The sequence below is a fragment of the Apis mellifera genome, linkage group LG1 (genome assembly GCF_003254395.2).
Source record: "Apis mellifera strain DH4 linkage group LG1, Amel_HAv3.1, whole genome shotgun sequence".
Taxonomy (NCBI): domain Eukaryota; kingdom Metazoa; phylum Arthropoda; class Insecta; order Hymenoptera; family Apidae; genus Apis; species Apis mellifera.
In genome coordinates this window covers 26,079,403-26,092,469 of record NC_037638.1, presented here as the reverse complement: position 1 = coordinate 26,092,469, position 13,067 = coordinate 26,079,403, and the positions used below count along the sequence as shown (strand labels likewise).

The window sequence follows — 13,067 nt, the reverse complement described above, 5'->3', positions numbered from 1 at the left end:
ATATTATATTTTTGATGTATAATTACTTTCTTGTTTCGCAATACTACAGTATCCAATTATTATATCGTTTTTCGTAAATTTAAAAAAATTTTCAAAATTGTTCATGATTTATGTAAATTATTATTCAAAAAATGATATCAAACTATCAAATTATAAAAATCCATAAATAACTTAGAGATATAATAAATAAATTAAAGGCATATTAATGAATAAATCAATAAATAATCAATAAATAATCAATAAATAAATCAAATAAGTTAGAAGAATTAATACAAGTAACACATATAAATGATTTAATATATATATATATATATATATATATATATATATATATATATAGAAGTCAAATAATTAATTATTAAATTAATAAATTTTAGTATATAAATAAATTAATAATTTACTCATAATATAATATAATTAGAATAATTAATTGAAATAATTAAAATATATTAATGTAGTAACTATAATTTTTCGATTTTGATCGTAGATTTACTTTTGTTGTCAAACATAAAGCCATTATTTAAACTATGGCGTGTGGCTTCAGTCTCTTGTGGAAAATCATCGTGAAAGGACGTGCGATTGTAACCGGCTTCGATTCAACACAGTAAGTAATTCTGTTCATATTTTACTATTTTAATTTATAATTACTATAAATTTAATTTATTTAATAATTCATTTATTATTATTATAGTAAAATTAATCAATATTTTAAGTTTCTTTATATTTTTTTCATCGATCATTTATTTGATTGAGGTTACCGGTAATTTGTACTTCATTAAAGTTGAGATTTGAATTCATTTGTTATTTCATCTTAACAGTTCTTTTTATGGATTTGTTTTATGATTATAATTTTCATTTAGGCAAATTGTGCTTCGATAGAAATAATTTCAAAGAAAAAATGATTCATACTACGCACATATGCACATAATATGATTTCTAACTGATAATTTTAATTTCTATTTTTTTAAATAAAGAGATTCATTAGAATAATATATTTTTATCCATATTTAACGTATAAATTTTATTAATTCTATTTTATCAAGTTAAATTCTATAGATTCGTTTTGCGTTTCTAAATACATCTGTTTATATATTTTTCTCTTCTTTCTATCCAATATTATGCTCAAGATTGATGATATTTTTCTCATAATATAATATTTTTAAGAAATTATGACATGAATTCGTGTCATACTTGACATGTTTCTACGTATTTAGATATATTTCGATTTATTATTGTATTGCCATACACTTCTCTCTAATTCGATAATCGAAATAAATTATAACATAACGCGTCATTATGCTATCGATATTCGTAACAATTAGAAGTTTCATTCTACCGTGACGTGTGTGATTTGTTTGTTGCATAATACATATATTTCCTTCTATAGTTATGTATTATTTATCATTTATACATTACTATTCAATAATAATCAATTAATATTCGTTTATATTTATAATTAATGATATTTCGAGAGCTAAATTCATTTTTCATTTATTTGACGGTTATAATTATAATTAATTCATATTATAACTTTCTAAGATGGAATTTGTAGTTAATTATTGTTTTATTTTAATATGATTGATTAACTTTATTTAAAATTTATACATTTATTTGAAAATTTTTATTCTTTTTTTTACAGATTGCTTGACTAGTTGTCCAACTTCAAAGGCGGGAAAACTTTCAATATAGACGCCATATTTTTTCAAAGAGAACTTTGATATTTTGCTTGTGTACTGTATGTATTTATTTTATTTTTTATTTGATCATTTTTTGCTTTATTATTTCGAAATATATTTATACTTTTATAACTAATATATATATGTATATATATTATGAATAAATATTGTGATTGAATATATGTTCATCACAATTAATAGCTTAGAAAATAATTTAAAAATACATATTCTTCTTATACATGAGATTTTTTTGAATTTATGAAAAATTGATAATAATCAGTTCGTATTTCAAAAAAATAATAATAATATAATATATTGTATATTATTTTCTGAAACGAAAAATAATAATAATAAATAGATTTAATAGAAAAAAAAAGGAAACTATAGAAAGAATATTTTCCTTCTTTTTCTATAAATCTTACCATATCTTCTCTCTTTTCCCATTAATTTTAAATAAATTTTTGCATAAAGAAGTATAAGATGATGAATAAAATGAGTCTCGAATCTTTTTATAGCATGTATATACATATATGTATATATATATATCGTTTTGTAGTAGGATATGTAATATAAATAAGGAAAATAATTAATAAGACAAAAACGGAGATAAATAAAAATATTAAAATACTGGTATCTCCAAAATGTTGCAAATGAAATACATAAAATTAAAAATATGATAGACGGTAACAAAAGAAGAGTAGGTTGCTAACGTCATCTATCGAATGCTAAGGATATTAATTTTCGAAAGCATTTGAAAGATGACGCTTATTCTCTGTTCTTTCTTATCTTTGAAGAGATATCTTTCATAGTCAAAAGATGGCGTTAACAGTTCACTTTTATTTTATTCTTCTCTCATTACCTTCCATTCTTTCTGCATTTTATTTACGATTCTCTAAAGATGGCACTGATTTCATTTTTTTCTAATGAAATTTTAAAGAAAATTCGAGAGAGATAGATTTTTCAGGCAATATAAAAAGGCAATATAAACTACGATAAAATTCGTTTTTGTCATATTTGTATTTGTACAATATCCGTTTATACATCTTTCTTATTAAGGGAATAGGCCAGCTGGGGTTACGGATGGGGGTACACAAATCCACAAAGTTTCCTCGAGAGGAGGAATATGGGCGAAAAATTCGAAAGACTCGCATGACGCATTTTTAATTGCGCCCATACATACTACAAAAAATCAGTCATCGTGTTACGCACAATAATAAATTATCAGCGACGTAACAACTCTCATTGAAACACGTTTTACACGACATTTTACACAATTTCCACAAAGTACATTTTTTTCGAATCGTATTCGTTTACTGTCGAGCCTAATTAAAAATTATTTGAATTTTTTTCTTTATTTTCTTTTCATTTCGTTACATTCTTATTCCTAGAACAGTGATTTCCAACCGCATACAATATCGTTGATTATTTTTCGCTCGTAGATTTTCGTTTAAAATATTTTTCTTACCAATTTATTTCTTTCGCAACGAAATCATAATAGATTTATTCGCATATTATTCGTGTTCTCTTTCTTTCGTTTCTAAACAGGGTAAATCCAACGAGGAATCATTGTGTATTGGTGATTTAATGTGTAATATACTGTATCTTGCGTTAAACTCTGACCATATAATTTGCTCACTTCGACAACATTTATAAATTTCTCTGTATCACTATTTTTCTCGATAAACTCTGCAATTATATTCTCATCCGCAACATTCGATAAAATTACGTACGCTTAAAACTTGGATTAACAGAAGGAATCGGAAAAATTCCATATCGTTATCGTTTCTCGTTCCCATAATAAAATTATAATATATCATATACTTTCATCTATTTCAACATATTCGATAGAATTATCGACTCGACCACATACTCGTGCACACTTTTTCACGGACTTTGTACTCGCGAACCAAACCTCTATCACTTCTTCCCTCCGCTATCAAGGAACGATCTAGGGCTGAGGTGAAAGGTTGAAACACACTGTCCTAGAACGTATTCCCACATCACGTGAATATCGATAAGGGGCAAACATTTTCGATTTAGGACGAGATTGTTCGAATCGATAGAATTTCCACGACACGTTTGATCATCATCGTGAACGCACGATGATTTTTTTTTTTTTTTTTTCCTTTTATCGTCATTCGGATGTCGTTGGAACGGAAAAAATCCATTTTCTACGAAACGGTAGAAAAAGATTGGCGCGTGTAATGCAAGGAAGAGAGATATCTCGATGTTTCCCCATTTTCGAACGCGTCCTTTCGCGATCGCGATTTCGTCGCCTGGGTGTGTATTCGTGCGGGAGGATCGATTTTAAAGTTTGAGGATTCGAGATTAATCTTTTGAGAGCGCTAAAAAGAAGCGTTTTCACATCGAAAATCGAAACAAATAAATGGGGAATAAGGAGGAAAAAGGAAAAGAAAAAGAAGCAGAGTGAAGAAATCGTTTGTTTCCAAATGTGGATGATTGTTCGTGGATAAAAATATATAACCTATAAACGCACGACGTGAAGACGCTTCCGTACGGGCTTCTATTACGATTTTACGACTTGACTTACACACGTACACTATCGCCACACAACAGAATAAAACTATCGAACATGGTTCGATCTCGTGTTTAGTCTAAGATTTATCTTTATCTCGATTAACCCGTAAGTTTCTACCGCACACCGTGATTCTAATCCACATTGTGCGCGACAATCAACACTTAACACGTAAGGACATCACATGAAATTTTTCTGTATAGAACGAGATACACCATCTAATTTTACGCTTAAACTACTACCTCTTTAAGATGCCTCACCCAGCGTGTCTATTACGAACTTCGTAATCCTCCAATCGTAATGGAACACTTTCCAAGTAATAATGAATCTTCGTAGTAGAAAGATGAGCACGTGAGAAGATAAAAGCGAAAGTAGAAGTGAAACACTCTTTCCTTTTCTTTCTCTCCCTATCTCTCTCACATACATCATACACAGACACGCACACTCTCTCTCTCTCTTTATAGTTTTTTCACGAAGTCATCTCGTGACCAATTCCCCCCTCTTAATTATTAGATCACTATATCAGAAATATCTTAGAAAAGCGTTGCTTCTTAGGAAAAGTCGAAGAGGTAATATTCGTGAGAGCGTGATAGAAGTGTGAAATCCTCGCATAGCTTACGATAACAGTTTAAAAGTTTAGTTTTTATCCGAAAGTTATTATCTATAAGATTTTCAAATTTGTCGATTATCCATTTCTGGGAGATCTGTTCGATATAATAGGAATTTTTAATTTTTCGAAAAATGGCGTGTATATTATCGATGGATCGTAGAGCCATGCAAGAATGGAATATTAACTTTCGATCGTTTGAAGTTGCGTTATTTTAGACGCGCAGGAGAGTACGTCTCAAGATGAATGTAAGATCTCAACGACTCGGCATCGTCGCCAGGTCTTGGATGATTATTGTCATCCTTTGGCAATCAAGTGTTTTCGACCCGTTAAACGCCGGCTTTCAGATATTTTTTTTTATTCGCTCGACATTTAAAAGCGTTTGATTACACAAGCGATCGACCGATTTTCATTAGACCGAGCATTAGACTCGCGGGTAACGAAGATGGCGATGTTATCGATCAAACACACTCGTCGAAAATATTTTTCACGCTCGCTTGCCTTTTTTTTTTTTTTTTTTTTTTGCTTTTTCTTTTTCTTTCCACGATTTAGGCCGTAATTGAGCATATTACTTATACAAGTTTGTACGAAACTAGTGCCAAAGGGGATTTACGTGCGAGTATTATCGTTCGAAGTTCGTCGAGGAAGTGAAACGGAAGCGGAAATTGCGTTGAATTGATCATTCGATTCGAAACACACTGTCTTCTATCTACAACAGTTTTTTCTCTAAGATTTAAAGTTATTAGAAAAGGAATTTGAAAATTCACGATTATTCGTACCTCGTGGCACACACCTCGTATTCTTTTTTTTTTATCAATACTCGCTAAAATTGTTATATGACAATAACAAGTTTTAAGTTTTTTAAGAATCTAGAAACGTCGCCTATTTATTTATTAGAGTTAAATATTCTTAGATAGATCGGTAGTATATAAAGTTATACTCGGAGAGGAGGAGAATATTCTGTAAATAGAAATGCACAGCGATATCTAACTATATCTGAACCGGATATCTATCTATTAAATTCAGCCGTGTGTATATTTCTAATCGAAAGCAAATTAGAATTCTTTTTTTTTCTTTCTTTCTTTCTTTTTCTTTTTTTAATTCTCTTTATATAATCGATCACAGTGATCAGTCGCGTCACGAATTTCTTGATCTTTTTTTTTTTCTTTTTTTCTTTTTTAATCTTTCACACAAGTGTGCAGCGGCCCGGATCCGCCATAGACCGCATGCGACCGCGAGATTGTCTTTTTCGACACTTAAGAACGAGTTAGAACGAGTACATACAACACCGATATGTACGGGAAGAGGTTGTTGCTTGGATGTAATCCCTAATTTTTTTTTCCTTTTCTTTTTTAAACCTTTTTTAAATCCGTCCCCCCACCCTAACAACGGGACGCTCGATCCCCGCTCGGGGCGCGAAAATTTAATTTCAAACAAACACCGTCTCGAGATTGCTCCCCCGTGTTATATCCCGCGAGGGATCGATCGTCCCGCGTGTGACGCACGTGGGTCATACATTTACAATTACATCGATGACGCGCATTGAATATACACGCCTCCGCGATTACTTTACACGTGACCGTCATCATAATTTACAATTACGGGGGATATCCGCTGAAAGTAGTACTCGTAGTACGCGCACACAGTTGGATCAATGATCTCGATTGTCAATTTCGATACGGCATACGATATATATATATATGCATTCTTATCCTCATATGTATGTATATATATAATATGTATATATATATATATATATATATATAGATTTATTTTATATTCAAATACCTATGTTATATGTGAGTGTATATATATAGTATTTATGCATGTAGGCGATTATAGTATAGTCACAAAGTTAGGCAGACTCGATTCGTACTCGACATCGGAAGGCTGAACTCTTGTTTTTGTTTTTCTCGTAGAAAAAAGTGACGACGGTGTACGACGGAGAGAGAGAGAGAGAAGCGGTTCCCTTCTCCTCCCCGTTTACAATTCTCGGTTTCGTCGTTTTCGAGAGGTTGAAATAATTATCGCGAGTTCCTCGACGAGAGAATAGCTGGGTTTAGAAAGAAACGAAATGAAACGAGACGGAATGGAACGAGGTCGTTCCGCGTAGCCTCTGTCCATAATTCCTACGAGAGTTTCGAAGCTTTCAGAGGATTAAAAAAAAGATATTTATATATCGTGTTTCCCTTCCCAAATTTTTCCCAAAATTTTTCGAATTTTTCATCTCTCCTCGAGAAGAGATTCGTATTACGACTACCGACGAGCGCAAGCGTTGCCACGAAGAAAAAGAAATAATAATAAAGAAAAGAGCGTGACAACGCGATAACCGATACGATTACCGGCGGTCGGTAATTGACGCGAGAGATTCGCGTCGAGATAACAGTAGAAAACGCGCGTGTGTGTGTGTGTGTGTGCTTAGCCGTTTTTAGAAAGGAAGGAAACCTTTCGTCTACAGGTTTACAGATGATTGCATTCGTTCACAACAAGGATTGTCCGTGCGATTGAAACATCGGACGAGGACATGTTCGAGGAGACAAGAGTATCGTCGAAAGTGTCCTCGTGCCTGATGCACCCTTAAAGAAACAGGTTTAGGATATGTTTGTAGGCCGATCAGATTATTTTTTTCGTCGTCTTACAATCTGCTCGTGTCTTTCCCTTTCTTCTTCGAATTCGTTCGTTCGTTGCCTCGCTTACGTTCTTTTTTTTTTTCCTTTTTTTTTTTTTTTTTTTTTGCAAAAGAAACGACGATCAAGTCGTTGAAAGACGTTACAAGTCGAGTTCTCGAGACGAAAATCGGTTGGTTAAAACGGTAGTGTTTTCGAGATAGATTTTTCGAGATGGGAAAGAATCGAAGAATTTCGGAAGCGATCGATAGAAATCGGATAGCCAAGTTGGACCAACAGATGATCCGTTTTGCTTTTCCCTCTTCGTACGATACGATTCTCTATTTATCGCTGGGAGAAGGTCATCGTCCAAGACAATAATGACACCTTCTTGGTAATCTGGTAAACGGATTCCTCTAACCTTTATCGCGCGCAATGTTTGTCGAATGGTCCGTCTTACTTTTCTCTTTATTGCTGCGTTGAAAGTTTTACTCGAACGAATTAAAAAAAAAAAAAAAACTCCGGAATAATTCGAAAATATTTTCCCAGGAAAAATAATATAAAACGATAAATATCTTATCTCTAAAGTTCGGACAGCGCGATAAAAAAAACGTAAAGTTTCAAAGAAACGTTCGAAAAGTTAAATCGTTTCTTTGAAAACGGAATGTAATAATTTTCGAGATTCGATCTTTTTATTATTATTATTATTAAACGTATCGTTTTCAACGATAAAGGTTAGATCCGTTTGTTTTCGGGGCTTGGTCGAAGCGAAATCGTCGATTTCTATTATTAACCATCGATACACGTTTTTTTTTCTTCTTTTTTTTTTTTTTTTTTTTTAGGTTTGATTACTTCGTGCTAGAATTATCTCGTAAAGATTATCTCGTACCGCGAACGCAACTTTATAATGCTTTCGTCACGCGCGTCATTTTTTTTTTTCCCATACGTATGTATCGAATCGTTTATATTTGATATATGTATGTATATGTGTGTATATATATATGTATATATTTATATTTATATATATATAAGTATAATTTTTCTGTTCTGCTCTAACTCGGGCGGGGTAAGCGCAATACTTTTGGACGAATTTTCTCGTCCATACTTTGTCGCCTCGCGTTTCGATCCTTTCGCCTTTTCCAATTTTTCCCCTCCAAACGACGTAGACATCTCTCTAGAGATTTCAGCCTTGAGATCACGAATCGTATCACGAATTGTTTTCAATCAATACGCGATTGTTCGCGATTGCACGAGCGAAAGAACGAAACGTTCGAGCGTCGTTTAACGTCGAGGAGGGCCGCTATCCGTATTATCGATCGATATCAATCGAATCTCAAATTTTCCACGAGTCTGTAATTGGATAATTTTACGGGATATCGACGTACGTCCACATTCCTCTGGGATGGAGCACGAACTGGAAAGTGACGAAAATTTTTTTTTTTTTTCTCGAACGGCCCTCCCGATCGTTTTTCTTCTCCTTCGTTCCGGATACGATTGTTGATTACGATTGATTTAAATTTGCGAGTGTAAAGGAATCTCTTGTTTGTTGTCAGTCTACGAGCTACAAAAATTGCGTGTACTTCTAAACACCAAAGTTGTTTATGTTATGTTTTTTTTCTTTTTTTTGTTTTCTCTCTTTTTTCGTTTTTTTCTTTTTTTTCCTTTTTTTCCCCTCTCTCTTTCTCTTTTGCTGAACTGCCATTCATGTCGCCCGTAAAGTTTTTTTGTCCCGGTAATTCCATTTACCGATCGCTCTCTTCGTGCTCGGCTCGACCAGCGAGCCGATTAAAACGATTGTCTGAACCGTTGAATAATTCGTCCGATTCGTTCGAGCAATCGTCTCGATCTCCTCTTCTCCCTCTTCTTTCTTTCTTTTTTTTTTCTTCCTTCCTTTCGCGAATCACGTAATCGTCAATTATTATTTCGAGGGGAGGATGGACGTATCGAGACGGTTCCTCGACGAGAAGAAGAAAAAAAAAAAAGGTAGCTAACCGCGTGTTCGCATGTTCGCGTGATGGAAACACGCGCGCGTGTATATTATATTTTTTTTTTATTTCACCGTATGCAAATCGGTTCGCACGTTATCCACGAGACCCGATCGAATCGCAAGTCTGGATCAACCAGCAGAGCACGCGCGTTTTCCGTGACAGATGTCGATCGTCTCTCGTTCGACACTGTCGTTCCTTAATTAATGAGAAAAATGGACCCTCGTCGTCTGTTCAAGACGTGGCATCTTCGTTCCTCTCCCTCCCTCTTTTGCCTCCATGCTTTTAATAATTCATGGAAAAAATAAAATCTCTCTTTCTCTTTTCTCACTCTTTCGTAATTTCTTGCTCGCTTCGAATAGATTCTTCTTCTTCGAAGATAGATCTGTGCACGCAGGTACGCTCTTATTGCTAGAACCTTGGAGGATATTCGGGAACGAATTCAGGGAAGGTGAAAAATTGCTGGTCTCTGGAGAGTTCGATATTGGATATCGATTTGCTCCTCGATTTTTTTTTTTTCTTTTCCACGTATAGAAGACTCGTTTAAAAATCAACCGCGCTAAAAAAGTTGCGGGTTAAAATCGGGGGAGGGGAAAAATTTCGACTCTACTGATGAATGACGAATCATCATCCATCGAAGTCGAATTTGGATCTCGTGAGATTCGTAAGTAAACAGAAAATATTTATCGTTTCGTGGAATCCGAATTAGATCGTCAAATTATACTTTCATGGATTGCATCTTCGATCGATCGATTCTAAGATAAAATTGGCGAGGAGAAAGAGGAGAATATATTTCGTGGAACGACAACGGAAATGGAGGGAGGAAGGAAGGGGGAAACGGAAGGGTGGAAAGATCGAAAGCGGAGAGGATTGACTCGATCAGGAGATAATTTTCACGACAGACTCGTTCTCGTCTTTGAGAAGGAGGCTCAGCCTTAGATCGAGTTCCCCCGCCTCGAGGGCCCATTTTTCCCTCAGCCATCATGGGGAGTCCGCGGTATGGGTGCCGAGGGTGTGAATCGGGAACAGGGGATACCAATCGACGGTCAGCTGTGCCAGTGGAAGAAGGTCGAGGCTCACCTCGGCCCCGCCTAAACCTTGGTTGCTTTCGAACGCCTGCTTCTTCTCCCACAGCATCACCAGTAGATTCCTCCCAAGCGCGTCGCAGCTGCTGTACTTGATGGTCTGACGATATTGCGGGTTCCTCGAGTGGCGCACCACCCGCGTTTTCCGCTTCTGCAGCCATCTGTCGCCGTCTCGGAGATACGTTTTCACGTATGTGTCTGTGAGGAGGGAAAGAAGGAATCTTAGTTTAGTTTCTTCTAATAGCACTCCCTGTTTTTGTACACTCGTTTCGACGAGACTTGCAATTTTCCTAATGGGAAAACGTTTAGAAATATCTTCGCGACGAAAAATACTCTTTATTTCGAGGTAAGCGTATAATATTGGGTTGGCAACTAAGTAATTGCGGATTTCAGTTGAAGTTGATGACGACCTAATCAAAGCGATAATCGATTCGGATCGTCACAATACAACTCGTGAGATTGCAGAGAAGCTTCGTGTATCGCATACATGCATTGAAAACCGCTTAAAACAACTTGGCTATGTTCAAAAACTCGATACATGGGTTCCTCGCGAACTGAAAGAAAAGCATTTAACGCGTCGCATTAACAGCTGCGATTTGCTAAAGAAACGTAATGAAAATGATCCATTTTTAAAACGACCGATAACTGGCGATGAAAAATGGGTTGTTTACAACAATATCAAGCGGAAAAGATGGTGGAGCAGGCCACGTGAACCAGCTCGAACAACATCAAAAGCTGGTATTCGTCGAAAGAAGGTTTTGTTATCAGTTTGGTGGGATTACAAAGGAATTGTCTATTTTGAACTCTTACCACCCAACCGAACGATCAATTCTGTTGTCTACATTGAACAACTAACGAAATTAAACAATGCGGTTGAAGAAAAGCGGCTCGAATTGACAAATCGAAAAGGTGTTGTATTCCATCGTGACGATGCAAGGCCATACACATCTTTGGTCACTCGGCAAAAATTATTGGAGCTTGGTTGGGATGTTTTGCCACATCCACCATATAGTCCTGACCTTGCACCATCCGATTACTTTTTGTTTCGATCTTTACAAAACTCCTTGAATGGTAAAAATTTCAATAATGACGATGATATCAAATCGTACCTGATTCAGTTTTTTGCTAATAAAAACCACAAGTTTTATGAACGTGGGATTATGATGCTGCCTGAAAGATGGCAAAAGGTCATTGATCAAAATGGGCAACACATTACGGAATAAAGTTATTTAGTTCCATGAAAAAATTGTCTTTGATTTTCTAAAAAAAAATCCGCAATTACTTAGTTGCCAACCCAATATATCCATTAATCCGATTTTTATTGGATCAAGACTCGAGGAAATATTATCATCGTGGAAATGAGGAGCGACATTTGTGAATATATCGTCGAAAGGAATCATTATAAACTTATTTTCAACTCGACGTTTATATTTTCTGACTCGTCTCGTTTTGAAACGAGCGTATTCCGTTTCTTGTCGTTAAAAAAGATTCGAAGGGAGTCGTAATTTTAATGATGGAAAAGCTGAGAGAAAAAGGAAAAGAAAGTTACCTGGCTCTTCTTTTTCACCGGGACAAATGTCTCGAGCGCATATAACTTCGACTTCAAGCGTTCCTTTGCTCAGGCAGAGACCCAGTTTCACCTCGCCGCTTTGACCTCCTGAAATTCGTGAAAAAATTCACGCAAATTTGTCTTGAAATTTTCGGGAGGAGAAATAAATTTTTTTTTTTCCTTCCCTGCGTATATTGAGACTTTTAAATCGAAAAAGTGTGAAATATTAAAAGGGAGAAGAGAAGAATTCGGGATTGGAATTGAAATTGATTATTAATAATAATGTAAATTGCAAAATTTTTATTACCAGCTGTTATCTTGAATCCCTTTGGTGGCACCTGTCCGCGACCCAGCTTCGCGTTAACGCCATTTTCATTTCTCGTTGGCTGACTAAAATTGAGAGAGAACGGAAATCCGAGTTCGTATCATTTAATATATCAAGTTGGGAAACTTGGGCGGAGGGGAAAACTAATGGGCTGGCTTACTTTGCGTTTATTGTTCCTTGTATTTTTAGAAGAAGCAAAGTTTAAACAATATCTGCAAAGTAAACGATATTGGAACGAGGATTAATTTTCAAAAACTATTATGAAAAAAAAAAAAAGTATATGGAGTCTCACTTTGATTAAACTTCACTTTGATTTCCATTTCTTCCCAGTTACCATTATTTCTTACATCGAAGGTAAACTTTAACTAAAAAAAAAAATCTCTCAACTTCTCTCTTTTTCTCTCTCTTACGAATGGAGAAACAATTTTACTCGAATCAAGTTTATGATTTTTTTTCTCTTTTTTTTTTTTCATCCTTTTGTAATAGTATGATTAGATTAATTAAGTGAAAATTGATTTATATTAAAATTCAATACAGCAATCGTATATTTTTTATAGAGCTTTATAAAGAAATAAATGGAGAATATATCTATCATATTATAAAGATTATGTTACGAGAATTAAAATAATTCATATATTTAATATTATAATTAATTTCTATTAATTTAACACATTAACCTTTTCACAATTACATGTAGC

The 13,067-nt window shown here is 34.5% G+C and overlaps 1 protein-coding gene and 1 long non-coding RNA gene across 5 annotated transcripts in view; one reads left to right on the top strand and one right to left on the bottom strand.

Annotated features, from left to right (window-relative positions):
- Positions 1-487: 487 nt before the first annotated feature.
- LOC107965445 overlaps positions 488-13,067 on the top strand; it is a 97,373-nt gene continuing 84,793 nt past the window's right edge. For all 4 annotated transcript variants that reach the window (XR_001705419.2, XR_001705420.2, XR_001705421.2 and 1 more), the window contains exons 1-2: positions 488-604; positions 1,640-1,735. This is a non-coding gene — a long non-coding RNA (uncharacterized LOC107965445). The remainder of the gene's footprint in view (positions 605-1,639; positions 1,736-13,067) is intronic.
- Positions 2,675-13,067, bottom strand: part of LOC410756 (regulating synaptic membrane exocytosis protein 1) — a 145,519-nt gene continuing 135,126 nt past the window's right edge. The window contains exons 21-23 of the mRNA XM_026446268.1: positions 12,352-12,434; positions 12,045-12,152; positions 2,675-10,693 (exon numbers count right to left, since the gene is read on the bottom strand). Coding sequence (XP_026302053.1) covers positions 10,392-10,693; positions 12,045-12,152; positions 12,352-12,434 — 493 coding nt within the window. The 3' untranslated portion in view covers positions 2,675-10,391. The remainder of the gene's footprint in view (positions 10,694-12,044; positions 12,153-12,351; positions 12,435-13,067) is intronic.